The sequence below is a fragment of the Perissodus microlepis genome, chromosome 4, assembly GCF_051167445.1.
Source record: "Perissodus microlepis isolate ML-2025 ecotype Zambia chromosome 4, ASM5116744v1, whole genome shotgun sequence".
NCBI classification, from domain to species: domain Eukaryota; kingdom Metazoa; phylum Chordata; class Actinopteri; order Cichliformes; family Cichlidae; genus Perissodus; species Perissodus microlepis.
The window spans coordinates 7,979,195-7,997,861 of record NC_140464.1 but is presented as its reverse complement, the minus strand read 5'-3'; the positions used below and the strand labels follow the sequence as shown (position 1 = coordinate 7,997,861).

The 18,667-nt window shown below is 41.6% G+C and overlaps 1 protein-coding gene across 2 annotated transcripts; it reads right to left on the bottom strand.

Moving 5' to 3' along the window:
- Nucleotides 1-172: 172 nt before the first annotated feature.
- Nucleotides 173-18,529, bottom strand: LOC146388226 (disintegrin and metalloproteinase domain-containing protein 11-like). 2 transcript variants are annotated; one of them, XM_084925392.1, is made up of 26 exons: nt 18,030-18,526; nt 17,171-17,361; nt 14,706-14,782; nt 14,364-14,430; nt 12,639-12,721; nt 12,465-12,528; nt 12,322-12,382; nt 11,369-11,553; nt 8,779-8,850; nt 8,431-8,597; nt 8,253-8,337; nt 6,681-6,771; nt 6,174-6,225; nt 5,624-5,723; nt 5,411-5,482; nt 5,192-5,284; nt 4,780-4,860; nt 4,644-4,694; nt 4,502-4,565; nt 4,268-4,373; nt 3,441-3,560; nt 3,157-3,325; nt 2,768-2,879; nt 1,899-1,989; nt 683-700; nt 173-370 (listed from the first exon to the last, which is right to left on the bottom strand). In XM_084925392.1, exons 1-26 carry the CDS (start codon nt 18,220-18,222, stop codon nt 355-357), a joined length of 2,481 nt encoding a protein of 826 aa, XP_084781518.1. In that variant the 5' UTR covers nt 18,223-18,526; the 3' UTR covers nt 173-354. The 2 variants fall into 2 exon arrangements, with proteins under 2 accessions (XP_084781518.1, XP_084781519.1); XM_084925393.1 differs by lacking the exons at nt 173-370; nt 683-700; nt 1,899-1,989 and adding an exon at nt 2,014-2,423 and having other exon boundaries at nt 18,030-18,529.
- Nucleotides 18,530-18,667: the final 138 nt, after the last annotated feature.

The following is an 18,667-nucleotide window of genomic DNA, read 5'->3' as shown; positions in this document are numbered from 1 at the left end:
ATTCGTATAGCCGCTGGACTGGAGAAAGTCCCCCGGTGTCTCCCACAGGGAGAGCCACCTGCTTGCTCTAGGCGTGGCCTGGACGTAATCCTCAGTGGCCTGCTGGCAGCAGCCACATGAGTATGATTTGGCTGGTATGGTGAGAGGAGCTCCACAGGTCCCAGGAGGACAGACGAAAGGAGCAGACCCGATCGTGGAGGAAACGATGCTCGGAAGAGGTTTTGGAGATATTGTGGGACAGTAGTGGAAGACCTATTTTTTTTTTTTGTTCCCCTCTTCTTCAACGTGAAATGACACAGTGCGAGGAGGAAGACAGAAGTGGACAGGACACAGAGACAGAAAGACAGACAGATCTTATCCTCCACCAGATCTGAAAGACAAGTGAAAATTAAGCAATTATTAATATAGATATGCTGATATAGGTGATAGGAGATGACGATGAGAGAAGCTGTTTTGCTTTACTGTTTTGTAGCTGATGTAATAGGAATGATCTAAAGTATTTAAACAAAAAAAACTAAAAAAGGAGAGAACTGAAATGGAAAGGATTGAATGAGTTCTGTGGAGATGATTTTCAGATGGTGGATTACTGTGTCAGCAGCCATGCGGAGTCAGTTTGGGATGAGATAGTGGGATATTTTTAGGATGCAGCTCTGTGTACAGATTACATGGTGATATATTATACCTTCCTCTTCGAATGTTCCTGCATCCCATGAGAACGCCAAGAGAGAAGACAAAATGTGAAGATATTTAAGTCAGTATTGATAAAAGAAATGAAGAACTCATGACACACAAATAAGAATTAATGTGCTTGGCAAGTTATAATTTTATGTAAAAAGCAAAGTAAGTAGCAAAGCAAGTAAACACAACTTAGAGTGGACTTAAGGATTTTTTAAAGAGTTTCCTTCTTGTCAAACTGCCTCAATTCAAGTCAGAATTAGCTACATCATGACTCAAACAATGACTCAATCCATTATTCATCTACCAGTCCTTCCCTAAATTTTCATCACATTGTAGTGATCACATCACATGCAGCAGGTCTACAGAAGTCTGCCACAGCTATGCCTGATAATATCACCCAGTAAGCCAGCAGTATGATTAGGAAGAGAAAACTTTGCTTATGGCTCATGCACACATGCACAGACACTTCTGGCCCCAAAAGGACTGACTGCATTCTATAAACTAAGAATCACTTATTGCTTCTTAATTTACTGTTGTCTATATATCAAAGAATTATCATATTATCTGTCAGTCTGTCTGTCTATTACAGCAGCAGTAGTCCTTTTAGGTCAGACCATAAGTAGTGCATAATAGCAAGCATGCATAGGTGGAATAGTGCGGAAGGAGCACTTCAGCAAGGGCATTTGAGGTTAGGATGCTGCCTACAGAGAAAAGGGATAATGCAGGTGTTTAAAAGCACCAACGTAAGAGTATATGACAAAATAAATGCTTAGGTAAACCCAGTGTCAAAAAAACAAAACAAAAACGTTTTTAGTCTTTACATGGAGAGTAAACAGGTGGGGGAAAATGTGGCACCAGTAGGGTAAGTCAGGTCTGTTCTAGTAGACTTGAGAAAAGGGCTGCAGTGGTTCCTGGCAAAAAACATGTCTTGCCCTGTCATTACTAAAAAAAAATGGGTCTGGAAAGAGGATGGAGAGGGAGGAAAGGTGCAGGATGGAGCTCAGAGTTGATTACAGCGTAGTTGTGTTTTGTATGGATCTTAAAAGCCAAAAGCGGTTCAAGCATTAGCACGTCTCAGACTTGACTCCCCATTTCCCCTCCCCTGGGCCGGGCAGTGAGTTGCAAATGGGCATCTAGTTCATAAATGTGAGAGTGGGAGGGGCGGGGACGTCCTTTAGGTAGAAGCAGACAGGTACACAAAGGCATGCCAGAACTCTTACTTAAATCCCCATCCTGTTCCCCCTAGGACTATAGCTGCCAGGAGAATAGCACCTGCGATGGACCCTATAATGATATTGGTGCCACTTGGACCTGCGCAGAGGAAGGAGGAGGGAAGGAAGGGTGCGGAGGAGGAGGAGGAGGAGGAAGAGGAGGGGCAGAAACAAAACAACACCACTAAAAAACACACGTCAGAAGACAGCATCAACACTGTACATCAACAACATCAACTAGAGAGAGGGAGAAAGAGAGAGAGAAAGATGGCAAGATACCTGCAGACAGAAAGAGAGATGCAGGGAAAGAGGAAGTAACCAGCACATGGGGTGGAGATGGGAGAACAGGCGGGTGAGCGAGGGAAGTCAGGAAGACAACAGTAACAAAAATACAAAGGAGAGAGTGTTTTATTACTTTGTTCTCATTCCACCTCTCCTGCTCTTTCAGCTGGACACCCTCCTGCTCAGGGTGGCTTTGGCTTTTTTGGCTCTATAAGAGCAGCAGCTGCTCAATTGCTCTGTGTCATTGGCAGACTGCAAGAAAGTAAGGAAGACACTTGAAAATCGCAGTGCCTGCAAAGCACACAGTACCACCACACACACATTCACTACATACACATGCTCTAATGGATAAATGTGTCTCAACACACCCACACAATCTTCCAACATTGAAACCAAGACTCAGCAGGAAGGATAACACTGTGTGGTCTAAAAATTAACTTCCTCACAATATTCAGGTGAACTATCCTTTTTGTCCAATGTGAGGTAGTCGACTTCAGTACATGAAGAAGCTAAAGGGATGATGGGTAGAGACTATGAGGGGGATGTGAGAGGCAGACAGAAAGAGAGACATGGACAGGGTGAGAGTTGCTATGGACCTTTCTTCTCTGGGCCTGTTGCGACCGTGGGCTCAGGGATGGGATCGAAGACACTGCAGTCCTTCCCGGTGTAGTCCCTGTCACAGATACACTTCACTTCATTACTGCAGGTCTGCAAGAGATTTGATGGGAGAGAGGCCCAATTAGCTATCTGCTAAGAGAAGGACGGGGCAGTTGAATATAAGAACATTAAAATGATTTGGTATTGATCAACATAATCAACGTAAGCCTGTTCTTCAAGCAGGTCCTATGTGTGATGCTTAAAAGGGTGTTGAAACAGTTAAGGTTCACATAAAAAAACATAAATTTTTCATTCAAATTTAGACTGAAAAATCTACAGTGTCACTCTAAAATGAGAAGATATTAGCTTTGTCTTTTTTTTCTTTTACCCCATGGTCAGAACAAATGCGTCCAAAGTTGGATCCTGGGCATGTGCTGAGGTTGAATGCAGCCACAGGGAGGCAGCGTCTCTCCAAACACATCATGTTGGGACCACATGGAGTGCCATCCTCCACATAGCCCAGGTCTGAGCCGTCCTCTAGCAGAGCATGGCCACCCCTAATTGAAGCATCCAAACATGAGAGATGGATGGGACAGAGTTAGAATTACAACACTAAGGGATACTAATGGACAACAGCCTTTGTGACTGATTGGATGAATTTAATGTGACTACCTGCAGTCCAAGTACTTGTTCTGGTGATAGAGGGTGAAGCTGGTCACTTCACCTTGGAGGTCTCCAAACTTTGGCTTCATTGTCACATTAGCACAGAACAGGAACCCGCATAAAACATCTCTAAAAGAAGCCGATGCAATAAGAAAAAAGGAACATGACATTTCTCCAAGAGTGCAATTCATAAATGTATTATAGATTTTTATATACATTTATAGAAGTTTTATTTTTCCTGTCTTACTGACAGGCCAACTGAGGATTATGTTCAGGTCACGCCTAGAATGGGCAGGTGACTCTTTCACATTCATACACATATAGACAGTTTTTATTCCATCCTTACAGAACTTTATGAATGACTTCCTGATTGATGCATCAGTAAATTGGTTGAGATTGCACACAAGGACCCTTTGAGGACTGAATGATTCAGAGATTGAATCACAGACCTTTTAATTAGTGGAAGACTATCTCCTGAGCCACAGCCAGGGTGGATTTTTTGGGGGTGTGTGAATCCCTCTAATTTTCAAACTTTTGCTATTTTCAGGATGTCTGGAAGGGTCAGGCTCTGTGGAGCCTTTTTTGTTGTCTCTCTGGACACTGTCCAGCTGCTTGTTGTGTTGGGATGACCATACCAGCAGTATTGCATGTGCCCATTTTTCCTCACCTTTCTTTATGTTTGAATCTTTTGAATCTTTTCAGTGAAATTGGTGGAAAATCTTAAAATAAGGCCACCATTCAAGAGACACTTGCAATTCAGACCGTGCAATAATAAAGAAAATGCTAACATACAGTGCAAGAAAACCAAAAAAGAGAATCGGGAATTTGCCACTTACGGCTTGTTGCACTGGAGCCAGCCTTGGCCATCAGGACCGGGGCCACAATTTCCTTTTTCTGTCCCCTCAGCGTTCAGCTTCTCATAACAAAACCTGTCTGCTGAATCTGTGATGGAAAAAACAAACAAATATACATATTCATATTTTAACTATCAGAATCAGACTAAACTAGTAAAATAAAACATATTTATGTCATATGCTGGAAGAGATGCTGTGGATGTGTTTAACACATACTATAGCCCCAGAGCCCCTTGCATTGTCCATCACGAGTCCTACATCGTCCACTGTAACATCGTCCCTAAAGGGGTGAAACAGTGCTAATTAGTGTACCACAAACTCAACTGCAGATTAGAAAACAGCCAAAACCATCTCTTACCTGACTATTATCACACATGTATCCATCTAGCTTGTGGACATTATGAGGGCACTGCAAAAGTAGGAAAGTACATCATGAACTGGAAGCCGTTTTATGTGATCTTACAGTTTTCAGTGTTGCGTACAGAGAGTGCTACCTCGCTAGAGTCTCCAGTGCAAGTTTCCGGGATGTCACAGTCATTCACAGCTTGTCGACACACCACGCCTCTCTGCTCATACTAACACGCATCAGAGAAAAAAAAAGGCATCAGACAAACATGTCAATCAGTTGTCATATGGGTGATTTTTAATGCATGCCGCGCAACCATACAGGCTGAGAAGTCTGAAAATGTTGTGAGTCATAAGAAACATGACACACTTCTTGTTCTTGTCACCGCACCAGCATAAACTAAGACTTTCTGAATCTTTTAAATTTCAGAAGTTTTGATAACATATAAAGGAGAAAAATACTATAAATGCTCTGACAAAGTAAACCTGATGTTCAAATTTCACTATGTGTAAGTCAGTTTAATTTACTTTTCAGGCTCTTTGTAATACAGGGCTGCTCACCTTGCAGCCACTGCAGCAGAGTCCGTTACTGCACATGGCATCATGGGTAAGGGTGCACTTTTTACAGCAGGCTCCTCCCCTACGGGCACATTCCTGCCACCACAGACATGAAAACAGCTGAGTTCCAGAAAACAAGACACCATTTGGGGCCCATACATAGACATGATGTGGAGATGCTACCTGTTTCCAGTAGGTTAACCAGTCTAGCCAGCTACTTACCAGCTGGGATCCACAATCACACTCTTCTCCTGGCTCCACAAACCCGTTCCCACACTCAGGAGGGTCCAAGAGCTAAAAGAGACAGACAAAGGTCAAAGATTAAGTAAAGGTTATTCAAAGGATTAAAGCAAAAAATAATGTGCGACTCCAAATTAAATATGTATTTTGATTTAAAAAAAGATTTCACAGGCCACATATCCACACGGCCCTCACCTTGTTGGGCTTGTTGAACAGGCAGCTGGCACCTCCCTGGAGCAAGAACTGGATGTACTCGTCAACGCTGCAGCGAGAAAACTTTCTGGGCAGATGGAATCTGTGATGACAAAAAACACAAAGGAAGATCAAGACACTACATGACAAGGAAATAAAATAAAAACAGCATGATACTTTTCTGCCAGTAAGGAATGCCAGATCCATTGTGGGTGTCTGTGCCATCACGTCGCAATCTGACAGAAATGTTACCATCTGTAGTAAGATATTACTCAAATGAATAATTGAAATCTTTATTGTTCCATCTGGCAAGGGGAGCTAAATCCAAATCACTCATGTAGTAAATACTTTCAATTCACCATTTGTAATTCTTACACGGTGGCCGGCACAGTGATGTCTTATGTTTCAGAAAATTTGCACAAAGCATCAAATGCATCGGTGATTATCACCAGCTTGAATTGAAAGACAGTAAAATTTTAAGTTTCTCTCTGTTACAGGTGTTTCATTTCAGGGAAATTAGTAAGACAAAACTGTAGCTTAAAAGGGATTTTACCCTGTGTCTTCCATGATGCATCCCACCCAGGCATCTGGGCATTTGCAGTCTCCTGTGAAGAACGGCGGACACAGATTAGAGAGGCAAAGATGACAGACATAAACTAAAGGAATAAAATAATGCACTGATCTTCATTTATAACTTAAGCTGTGACGCTTTAAATGCTGCTGCAAGACATTATGAACTTGTACTCACAACAAATAAAGATAAGAGATACAGTATAGATCTATGTGTTTGGCATTGAAAAATACAACTGATGGTTATAGAGCCTATTCTTTAGTGGCAAGGATGCTTTAACCACCACCTCCTCCTTCTTGGAAGCAGGTGACTAATCACCTAATGAAGGAGTATAATTACAGAAGAGAACTGCTGGACAGGGACACTAACACCTCCACCCCCACTGCCTTAATCCTACCAGCACCAATGTTGCTCTCTTACTTTGTTAATCTATTCACTCCAGTCCTGGGTTTACAGTTCCCTGTAAATAAAGCTTTCCTTCTGTCTTACCTGCAGAGTTACGTGCATTGTTCCACCTCATCCCAATGTTCTGGCCAAGACTCTGGCACAAAGTAATGGCCATCGCACCTACATTTCCATACTGAAACAAATTCACATGGAATGCATGTAAATGTTTGCTGTGAAGTGGGGACACATATTTTGCGACACATATTTATTGTGAGTCACATAAGTTGAGTTTATCCATCCATCCATCCATCCTCCCCCTGTCATTTACATCTGTGTTGTGGAGGCAGGAATCTCAGCAGTGGCAGATGCCAACAGACTCAAAACAACTGATTGGTAAGGCCACTAATGTTGTGGGAATGGAGCTGGACTCCCTTAAGGTGTTGCCGGAGAGGCGGATGTTGTCCAAGACAAGGACAATGCTGGACAATACCTCCCACCCACTCTATGACGTGCTGGCTAATCACAGGAGCACGTTCGTGAGAGACTGAGATTATCCACCACAAAATGACAAAGGAAATCGTTGTTGCCTGTGGCCCCGTGTACAACTCCTGCATTTAATGCACAGTACAAACTGCAATAGTTACACCCTTTTGCACAAAACACGTCACTTAGGAAACACTCAACAAGCATCCTATTCAGATGCCCAAACCACCTCAACTGGCTCTTTGAATTTGGAGGAATAGTGCCTCTGAGTCCCTCCCAAATGGCTGAGGTCCTCGTGCTATCTCTAAAAGAGAACACAGATACTTGCAATTCTGCTGCTTATGTCTGTGATCTATTGATTTTGGTCACAACCCAAAGCTTGTTAGCTATATATGAGGGTAGGAACATATAGTGACCAGTAAACTGACAGCTTCGCTTTCCCTCTGTCCTCTCTCTACTGCAACAGTCTCCTGTTCCACTAGTCCTTCACTTGTCAACAAGACCCTAGAATACTTACACTCATCTAACTGATGCAGTAGCTCATCTCTGCCTCATTGCTGATTCTACGACTTACAAACAGGATAAAACTGCTGTGCTGGGACACCTGGTCACTCTGCCTGGACAGGCTGCCAGTCCAACACAGAGACACAGCCAACTTTCACCTCCACACAATCAATTTAGAATCGCCTGATAATCAAACACAGATATCTTTAGACTGAGGGAGGAAACTTGGGCACCCACAGGAATCCCACATAAGCATGAGTAGAGCATGAAAACTGCACAAAGAATAGCCCCAGTCACTGACCAGGTTCAGTCTCGCAACTTTTTTTGCTGTACCTACTTGAAAATATATGCTTCATATAAATTATTTTCAGCTATGTTTTAAATCAGAGAACTTAGTCCTACTTATTGATGATTTGATTTTAATATTATAACAAAAATACATAAAATACTTAAAATTTGGCTTTACAACTAAATTTCAATTTATATCATGAGTCCAATTAGAGAATCACAGTAATACAGTAGTTAGCACCACACCTCTCGCGCTATGATAGCTGAGATAACCTTTAGTGGCCATCAAATGGATAAGCTATTAAGAAAACTGATGGATGGATGGATTACTCATTTTAGGTTAAAATTTATAATAAACCCTATCTGTGTATAATTATAATCATGTTATATTTTCCTTACCTCGTTAATTCCTCCTCCTCTTGTTGGAGAGCACACCCCTCCTGTGTAGGCTGTCCCACTACGGCTACTATGAAAGTTACGCCCTCTGTGAGCACAGGAAAGCCAAAGTTGCAAGTCCACACATCACATAAGCTTTAGTTCTCATTAAAATTTTATTTATTTATTTTGACGGTCTTACGAGAAAAGATGGACTACATCACTCTGCTCTCTGATGTTGTCCTTCCTGTACTTCATGAAGTTTTGCAGCGTTATCAATGGGTCTTCCACTACTGGCATCATATTTTTAGAGGTCCAGGTCTCCATGGCGACCAGTACAATCCTTGTGTTGAGCTGTTCCTGATAGATCTGAGGACCACAAAATGCCCATCAGTGCACTGCTTCATTTGGTGTTTTGGTGTCATTTTTTGTATGTGTCATCTGGGACAGATCATTCCCCCCCACACACACGTGTTTATTGACAGGTGGCGAAGTGAGAAGACAGAGTTTAGCAGTAGGAGGATTAATTTCCTGCAAACCGATCACTTACCGTATCCGCCGTGTTGACCACAGCTTTGGCAAAGTTCTTGGTTTGGCTGCTTGAGCGACGCAGCTGTACAAACTGTAGAGGAAAAGATGCACAGATGGCTTAAGAGATGGATCACATCAGCTCTGCTACACACAAATACACAATCAGACATGTAATTTGATTTACTTGTACTGACCAAGTGATATAAGGAATGAGTTACATGGAATGTTTCAATGTACTTCTTGCATGACCAATGTCAACTGAAGTGGCAAAGTTTCGGTTAATTAAATAAAATGCAAATATTGCTTTTTGCTTAAAGATGAAATCATAAATAAATGAAAAGAAAAACATCACTAAAGAAACTGTTGGTAGGTACTTTATTAGCATTTGATTGAAAACCAAGAATTAAAAATAGATAAATGCCTAAGACATGTCGGACACATGAACCACTTCAGCATGCAGAATTCATATAAACAAGTGAACACGCATTAGGTTTGACTGTTGATTTTCTGACTTTCTTCAGTGCAATATGCAGACACAAAGAAACAACATGTTATAGTCCCCGGTCTGATTTCAGGGATTTTTCAATTGTTTTGGAGATTTTGGTTTTGGCTTATTTCTAATAATAATAATAATAATAATAATGGATTGCATTTATATAGCGCTTTTCGGGAGCCCTCAAAGCGCTTTACAATTCCACTATTCATTCACTCTCACATTCATACACTGGTGAAGGCAAGCTACAGTTGTAGCCACAGCTGACTATTTCTGAGCAGTTTTCTATCTGTTCTCATTGTTGCAGTGCATTAAGTTTCTGATTATTGTAGGGTGAGTTCTGATTACTTGTTTGATTTTCATTTACACTAATTAACACAGTGAGCCTCAATTCCTGTTGTATTTGACTTGTAGTTTCATCAGTGTGTTACTTGTGTGTTCCCCCAATGTTCTTTCTGCATTCTGTTCAGTGTAAGTTTGCATCAACTCTGTACCTAGTAGTTTGTCTGTGCCTTTCAGTTTGTTCCCTGTTTTACTTCAGCAGTGGGTTATCTGTTGTGTCTTCCTGTGAGTTTTTTGTTCCCCTTTTGATTGTCTTGATTGTCTACACCTGTGTCTCATTACACAACTGTTTCCACTTCCTTGATTACACTCTATATTATCTATTCTGCCAGATATTTCTCTTTAATTTAGTTTTCTAGGTTTATAGTCTCTGTGCCTCTTCATGTTTATAGTTTTACCATTTAGATGTATTTGCCTTTTTACTGCCTTTGTACGTTATCAGCTTTAATAAAGCTTCCCTTTTGTTTTGTTGTTTTCTTGGTCTGGATAAGTCCACCTTTTAACTTAAAGCATTTTTGTGTAGTAGATGCCAATTTATCTGGACCATAGGATAATAATTTAGCATCACTGTTAAAATTAGCATTCTGTTGTGCCCACTTGTAGAAACTTTCAGTTGAGTATGATCAAATGCACTGGTAACCACACCCAAAAGTGACACCACAAAGGTCTATACTTTATATAAGTAGGTGGTGGGGCATTAGGCCAAAATCCTTCTTGAAGCAAGATTGCAACTATATTGGTAACATCTCTGGACACTTACATCTGCAGATATTTTGAAGCATCTAAGTGAACCTAAATAGTGCTTGTATAGACCATGTAATACTGGTAATCAAGAAATCCCCCCAAAAAACAACAACCTGCCAACACTTAAAATACCTTAAAAGCTTTTTTTTTCAGTAGAACTCAACCGACATTTGCTATAACATGATTCTTCCATAGATTCTAGTTTAGCTATTCTAGGCTGTTTTATACAATTTGAATCAATGATCCTCATTTATGACTCTTATCCATCCTTACCTGTCAACAGAGGTCACAGTCTGTCACAGTTTTTTTCTTATTGCATATCCATTGCTTTGTCTGTATTCCTTTAAGAAACGTTCAACTAGCATATTAACACCTGTACACTGTCCAGTCCTAACATATTCTGATGTCAGTGTAAGCTTGGAGCTAATGAAACTGGACTGCATGGCCTCTGGCAGCTTTGTTGCTATATAAAAATAAAAGCTCATATGTTTGTGTACAACTAGCAATATGTGACAGCCCCAGGCCCTCTTGAGGGGTTGCTCTATGTGGGTTCTGTTTGCGTAGCAAGGTTTCCTGAGTGGAGCTGAGTGGGATTAGCCATACTGCAGAACACCTGGTCACTGCTCTGCAAGTGGCAGTGTGTCATCCTTCTTTGTTGAGCTGGCCACTAAAAAAAGGTATTAATTTAAATGCTGATATTATGATGATAAAATGTATATTTCTACTTGTTACTGGGCTCTGTATTTGATTTATCTTTTAACTTGCTTATTTTTTTACTCACAAACCGCTATCAGACAAGCATTTGCAGCTATTCTTGTTTACTGTTAGCCATGCAAATCCTGGTGACATTTAGGTACTGCTCCTCTCTGTACAAGTACATTTGTAATTTTGGGGAGATTTTGTGTCCTTATTGATTGTGGCACTGAAATTTTAGACAATAAATAAGGAGAAGTATTGGACAAACCATGGGGTATGTGGTTAAGCAGTACACACTACAGTCATCAGGCTACCAAGAATCTTTAGCACTCACCATATCATTGTCATTGACCACCATCAGCTCAATATATTTGGTCTCAGTCTGCACAGAGGGCTTGCGAACACTTCGCTTGGACCGTCGCAGACCCCCAGACGCCTGCTGCTCCCTCACTTGGTCCGGTCTGTCATCATCATCACCATCACCTCCTCTGCCATCCCACTCACTGTCCTCTGTACAGTCTGGACACATAAAAAAGCAGAGCTGCAGGCAGTTAGGGAAATATTACTTTTTAAGGAAAATTATTAGCTCAAGTTGGCTTAAAACAATGAAAAATCTAATCTTTAAGGTGACCTGTTATAATTTTACTCATTTTCTGAAACATATGTACTGTTACAAGAGCAGATACTAATGTTAAACATTGCAAATTTTTCAAATAATACGCAGAGAGTTCCTATGAACCAAAAGCTCTGTGTCTGACTACTCTAAATGCTCAGTTTCAGACATTTTCTCTACACTTGGCTCTGTGTGATGTCACTGAGAGCAAATATGCCAAATGTGGTCATCCCAACCAGGACGTTCTGGCTATGACCCAACTACTGTTCAGGAATGTCAGCCAATCAGAAGAAGGCTGACTTCAAGGCTGGAGGAAGGGAGCTAAAAATGCTTATTTCACAGACTTTGAATGATACAAAGCTACTCTCTGCAATTTAACATAACAACAAGGTTGGAAAGGAACAAAACAGGTTCCCTTTTGAACACTGTGAATGTAATATATTTAAAATTATTCTTATTATTTAATTATACCCAGCTTATTTATCCATTTCTTATGAATTTGAGTTTAGCTATTTTTTTGAAATGATTTTGTATTTTTGAAAATGGCTGCTTTTGAGCAGCTTCTGTGAATCAAAAAGTGACATTTATTTTCAGACTTTTGAAAAATTGCGTTTGGCATAGGTTCTTTCCTAAATGAAGTCAAATGTGTCATGAATGTAAGTGTGGCTTTATACCTGGACAATGGGCCGGAAGTCTGATATCAGGCATCCTGCGTATTAGGTGAGCACCATCATACTAAAGTGAAAATATTAAGATTAGGACCTAAAACAAAAATGTTTAACTATAAAAATCTGTATTATAGTCACAGGTCATTTACCTGATTGCTGTCATTGTGAAAGGGCTCAATACCGTAAGAGAAGAAGCCATCAGAGAACATGCCACTGAGAACCACCAACAAGATGAAGAATAAAGGGTGAGTTTGGGAGGCTAATTTGTAACACACAGGGAGTTAGTATTTGAAGTTACAGACAAGGTCTACTGTCAAACTCACCACAAGCCATGGCATGTGGAGACAGCTGCCCAGGACTCTGGTAAACCTCTTAACCTTCCCTGATAGTAGCAGTGTTCCCCTCCCTGTGAGGACAAAGAACCACTGCTTAGTACAATAACCTCTGCTGACACACTCTCAGCTTCATAGGGACAATTTCATAGATCATTTGATATCACAATAGGTGAGAACTGAGGAAAAACCTCTCCGTGCTTTCCTGCTATGATGTTAGTGGCACAGTTTATGACCTACTTGTATCGTGTTCTCCACTCCTTTACTCTACTGACAATAGAGCTGGAAGTACACCATGCTCAAGGATCTCTTCAATAAATCAACACTAACATTGCCCACACAGTTATTTCTTAAAATTTAATGTGGAGTAACTGTACAGCAAACAGGCTGCGACTGCTTTTGTCATGTAGCACTGACGCTGCTTTGCAAGGTTATAGCGGTGAAGAGAACCAGCGGGAAATGTGAGAACCATTGATTCACCTGGATTAAATTGATTTCAGCAGGGCGCTTTGACCTCACAACAACAGCTCAGGGAAACAATGCCTTTGAACTTGAAAGTGTTTTAATCACAGGGATCACTCTGGTTAAGTGCTGCCCTGAATGCATCACGCCTGCTATGTCCAGAAGAAGTGGCATTATCACATGAAGCCTCCATCCAGCTGAGGGACAATCTGGTCTAACCACAGGTCTCCAGCCTCAACCCTGCACGCCCTTTCTCTCTTTTCACCACTCCAGGCACAATCTGACTGCCTGTGAACACACATACACCCCCAGAATTACTCCTCCCCAATCCCAAAGCTCATCTTGCTTTTGTATTAACTGGCATTTTACTCCATATATCCCCCTCCTCCTCCTCTCATTCCAGATCTGCTCTTCCCTCCCTTTCGGTCTTCTTTCATTCTCTTCGCTGCCAAGAACTTAATGACACTGCTGAGCTAACTGGTTGCTATGGAAACAGGCTTGTGATTGGTCAGGAGGACCGAAGGAGAGTTCGAAATGATTGTGGGTGGGGATGTGAGAGCTGGCTGAGTGGGTGGGTGGGTGCTGGGGGCAGTGAGTGGCACATTTGTCCACGAAAAAGAGAAGAAAAAAAAAACAAACATTAGCCATCCCTCCTGGCTAGCACAATGCAGTCACATTCCACTGGTCCCTCCTGACAAGCACACAGCTCATCGTTAGATGTCAAGGTTTTATCCCGTTTCCACGTTCTCTCGACGATTCTCTCCGTGGGCTTGTGATTTTACACCACGGGCGATCACTTCCTTTCTTTCTCAGCAGTCTGAGAAGAGCAGAGAGGCATGCATACATACTGATAGGCAAACCCACATATGTGCAGACCGGTAATGTTCACGAGCTTGCTTCTAAAGCAGGGAGGACGAAATGCACTTTCCATAAATAGATAAAAGCACGAGGTTGTGATCAAATAGTAGAAAACATCAGCACAATAATTTTAAAAAAGATGGCTTAAAAAGTGTGTTTTACTTCTAAAATAAGAATAATAAAAATAAATACAGTTTGAGCCGAAGGATTTTGTTATATAATCTGATCTATATCAGTTCAGGATTGTCAGAAGGAAGCAAAACTTTAAGTGAGTGTTGCACTGCTGCTCTGGTCACCCTCTTTAATATGCTGATAATGCTGCTTTGCTAAACTTCTATGAATCACGTACATGCACTGAAATCATGTGAGCATCCCACCTTATGCAGAAAACCTTACCACAGACTGAAAGGGACTGCCATCCTGGTTAAAGTGCCGTTCTACATAATCTGAAGACAGAAGATGGCTGCAAAGAGAGAGAAGATATTATAAATACTTGCACCAGCATCCTTTCTAGTCAGAAATAATAATAATAATAAACTGGGATTTTTTTCTGCTGTCTGTTCTCCCCACAAATTTGGTGTTCCCCATCTTGACATGAAACATAATAGAGGCGCTAAGTGCATTTGCTTAAGTGTGGGGAAATGCTAATTAGAACAGCTGCAGTAAATTAAGAGCACCCACTGATACAAAATGTGCAAAAAAAAGGCAGATCTGATGAATTTACAGGGTAATACTAACTGATTTAATTCCAGGTCTAAAGTGAAGGTGCGTCCAAAGGCTTCTACTTGGAAACAGCTCTGGGCCAAGTGGACAGGCTGAAAGAAGAAAAAAGAAAAAAACGCTAGAGAGATGGATTTGACAGCTGATAAATTAAAGTGTAACAAAACAATTGTGGTTAGATGTGTCACTCTGTGAAAGCCACAGAAGGGTTGTGAAAAAGTCTCATGAATAATTCAGCAGAATCAATACAGTGTAAGGTCTAAAAGCATCTCAGCAGCTGAGATATTATGATTTATAAAGTCTGCATTGATCAGCACTGGCTGCCAGCTTTCAGGCAAGCTTGACTCCACAGAGCTATGGCTGTTTAAGAGCTAAGCTGGAGTGTCGTGATAAGGATAAATAGAGGAGGTCTTCACAGGAGGATAGGAAGAGGAGAAAGAGTTACTCCTATGTATTCACCCATGCTGTGTCCCCGGATGGACAGCTGCCAGGCTTGAGGACGTAAGGACACCGCAGGGGCAGGAGAGAGTGAAATTTACTGCGGACCAAACAGTATGTGACTGTGCCAGTGTGGCTTTGAACTCAGTCTGGAGGAACCGGCTGCAGTGAATCACTGGGCTTTTACAATAAAACGCATCACTATGCAGAAATTATTCCCTCCATTGAGTACAGACAACAGATTTCTTACTATTGTCTTGGAGAGGCTGCAGCTTGGTACCTCTGTCCCTGTACTGTAACACTGCTCTACTGCTTTAGATTGTTTCTATTTAACTGTTCTTGACGTGGCTGAAAGACATTATTTTTAAGACAAAGTAGCTGCTCTGATGCTGCTGATGGTATCACAAAGACTTAATATCAAAAAAGTTCATATTTGTCTGAATCTGTCACTCAGTCGCTTTCTCATTGTTGCTGGTTTCAAAGCCGAAACAATCACACTAAAAGGTCCTTTTTAGAAACTCCTCTTCAATTGTGTCACATCATTATTTTCGTCTCCAACAGCCCCCACCTGCTACAGATCTTTTAAAGCCATTGTGGATACTGAAATGTAAATTGCTTAAAGTTCAATATACATTTTTGCATAAAATAACACTTCAAACAACACATTGTAAGATTTATGCTAGCATTGCTCTCACACAAACTGCCTTGCTCCATAACTTTATACCTTTATGATACCTTTATCTTTTTCCTTGAGAACATCTGATTCTAGATGCTAATCTATATTCATCTAATAATCTGTAGAGTTTAAGCTATGCCGAAATGAACGCAATGTGCAAAACCAAATAAATCAAATCAGCCAAAATGTTGCTTCATCTATTTTTGAACACAGTGTGATGTGACAGAAAAGAAAGAACAAGTTCAGCTCATCCCTCCCTGCTGCTTCTAAATTTATCTTAAATATTTAAAAAACAAAACACAGCAAGTGAGGCAGCTGAGACTTTTGAAATCTTGTCTACGGAAAACCATTTTATGAACATATTATAGTTATGCTTATTTAAGACACCATCTCTTCCCAAGATTATAACATATGTATTCACTCAAATCTTGAAGCATGTGACTCTGGTGTGTGTACTGAGCCTAATATACTGTCAGAGAGAGAGTGAGAGAGAAAGAATGGGAGAGACAGTGGATGGGGGAGAGTGCTCAAACCTCTTGGACCATCCAGCACTTCTTACACAGGCCTGTTCTATAATTAATGGGACATACTTCAACACACTACTGAATAATAAAGAAGTCGGAGACTCAGCATGGCATCTGAGTTATCAGATGATGCGATTGACTATTTCAGGAGAGTCTAGCTTTGTCCTGTGGAGATGGTGGTCGCTTCATATATCGCGCGACATTTAAACAGCTCTTTGATTAACCAGCATTTGAGCAGTGCGTATTAAGAAAGCCAAGTGTTGTTTCATAACTTGTTGCTAGAGGTTACAGCTTAAATTTAGGGAAGGGAAAAATAGCTTCAAGCAACAACTCTTCTTGGTAACACCCACCGGACGCTGCTTCACTTCACATTCAAAGGGATTTTCACTGACTAAATGGGTCAAAATCGCAAGGAGTAGAGGCTGCTGCAATACACCGCCCTGCACTGTTATCTCTGTGTAGCAGGAGCCGCATGAGCAGTGGAGAGCTGAGCACTGCACTGTTTTACTGACAGGGAGGAAAAGGAGGTTGACACCAACAAAATAAAAGTCTGTCCTGGTGCTGTCACACCCTTGTACACGCATGCAGTTATCTGCAGTCGAAATGGTCAAGGATTTCCTGCATTTATGCCTCAATAAATGCAGGAAATGATTGATTTTAGTGCAGGGCAAATGTTTTTAAGTTCTCATTGAAACATATATTTATGCATTACTCACGTGGAATAGTTTCTTTTTGTTCAATTTAGAGTGAAATGTATCAGGTTCTTTTATTTAGGAAGGGTCCTAAAACCTTGTCTGGGATCCTTTACAGCATGGGAATAAACAGAATTAAGGATGTAAGCTCACCAAGGTGTCCCCGGTGCTATTCTTCACCCTGGTACCCAAGTAGTCATGAGCCATTTCTTCCTCCGACTTGATTTGCTGTACGAGGCGCTTTGGATAAATGATCTCGGTTGCAGTGTCCCCACTATCCGCCTGGCCCACTGGGGCAAACCAGTCCCACATGCTTCCATCCTGCTCCAGGTTCCTGTCAACACCTGTATGTAATACAAGAGGAAAACTCTCACAGTGTGTTTACACTGGGCTCCGCAAATTAGCAACACAAGTGAACCTGCCCAAACAGAGCAGCGGGGATTTCTTTAAGGATAAAAAACAAGCACAAAGTAATGCACATTTAAAATAAATCAGCCTGTGAGCGTCTTCATCTGTAAGCTCACGGTTTGGTGACCTAATTTAACAGTGAACATTATTTATCTGTAAAAATAGTGGATATAGCTAGATGTGCACGCTCTGATGGAAAATAATTAGAATACTTGTCATTACTTAAATTATCTACAATAGGGATGCTCATATAAGCCTGCATATTGTGAGTATACAAATGAAAGGCTCACAAATCGTCATCCCAGGGCAATAAAATGTAGTTATATTCTAGTGCTGTAGATGTTTCTTCCTAAATGCTCGTCTGAAATGGTTATGGATACGTTATAGGTAATGAGGCTGCAGTGGGAATGTGTTGATGCAGCAAATTGTGCTTTCAGGCCAGTGGGCTGTTTGGCACCGAGATCCCACTACAGTAAAATTACGAGCCTACACCGGGGTTCGAAAAGTGCTGTTCACGGTGAAAAAAAGAGTGGACGCAAAGGAAACGAAAGGGGTTCTCCCTCTCTCGATCCAAACCCCCCTCGCTCGCTTCTCTCTCTCTTACCTGAGACTGCAAGCCTCTCGCCCACTGCAGCAAAGACCGTGAAGCACCACACCGCCAGCATGATCTTCACATATTCCCCCGGATTACAGCATGGAGAGCCGCAGGATGTCACGAACCCGGCAGACGGAGTGAAGAAAAGACTAAAAAAATCGCACAAATGATGGCGAGGATCCAAAATCAATCTACTAAACATCTGACGATGTGCCTCCTCTCATCTCTCCCCCTCTCTATCACTCGCCCTCTCAGCTCCGGTCAACACTGCTACAGAGAATTTGGATTTGCATATCAGAATGATGAAAAAAAAAGAAGTGACAGGCCTGTGTCGGAGATGATGGATACAGGCCTAGAGAGTGATCAGTGAAGAAATAGTGTGGAACGGGAGAGTGCGCACCGCGGAATCATAGCTCCGCAAGCCTGCGCGGGTGCGTATGGGTGTATGGATGAGGTTGTATGTGTGTGTATATGCGAATCTGCAGTATGCGGAAACGAAGGGATGGGAAACCGAAGAGCAATGCGTTGGGTCTGCGGTGAGGAGGACACGTGGGACGCTGGTACCCTCCTTCATCCCGAGCAGCCTCCTCCTCCCGTTGCCATGCAGCTCTGCGCAAGAAGAGGATGCGACAGCCCGCAAGCCGGAG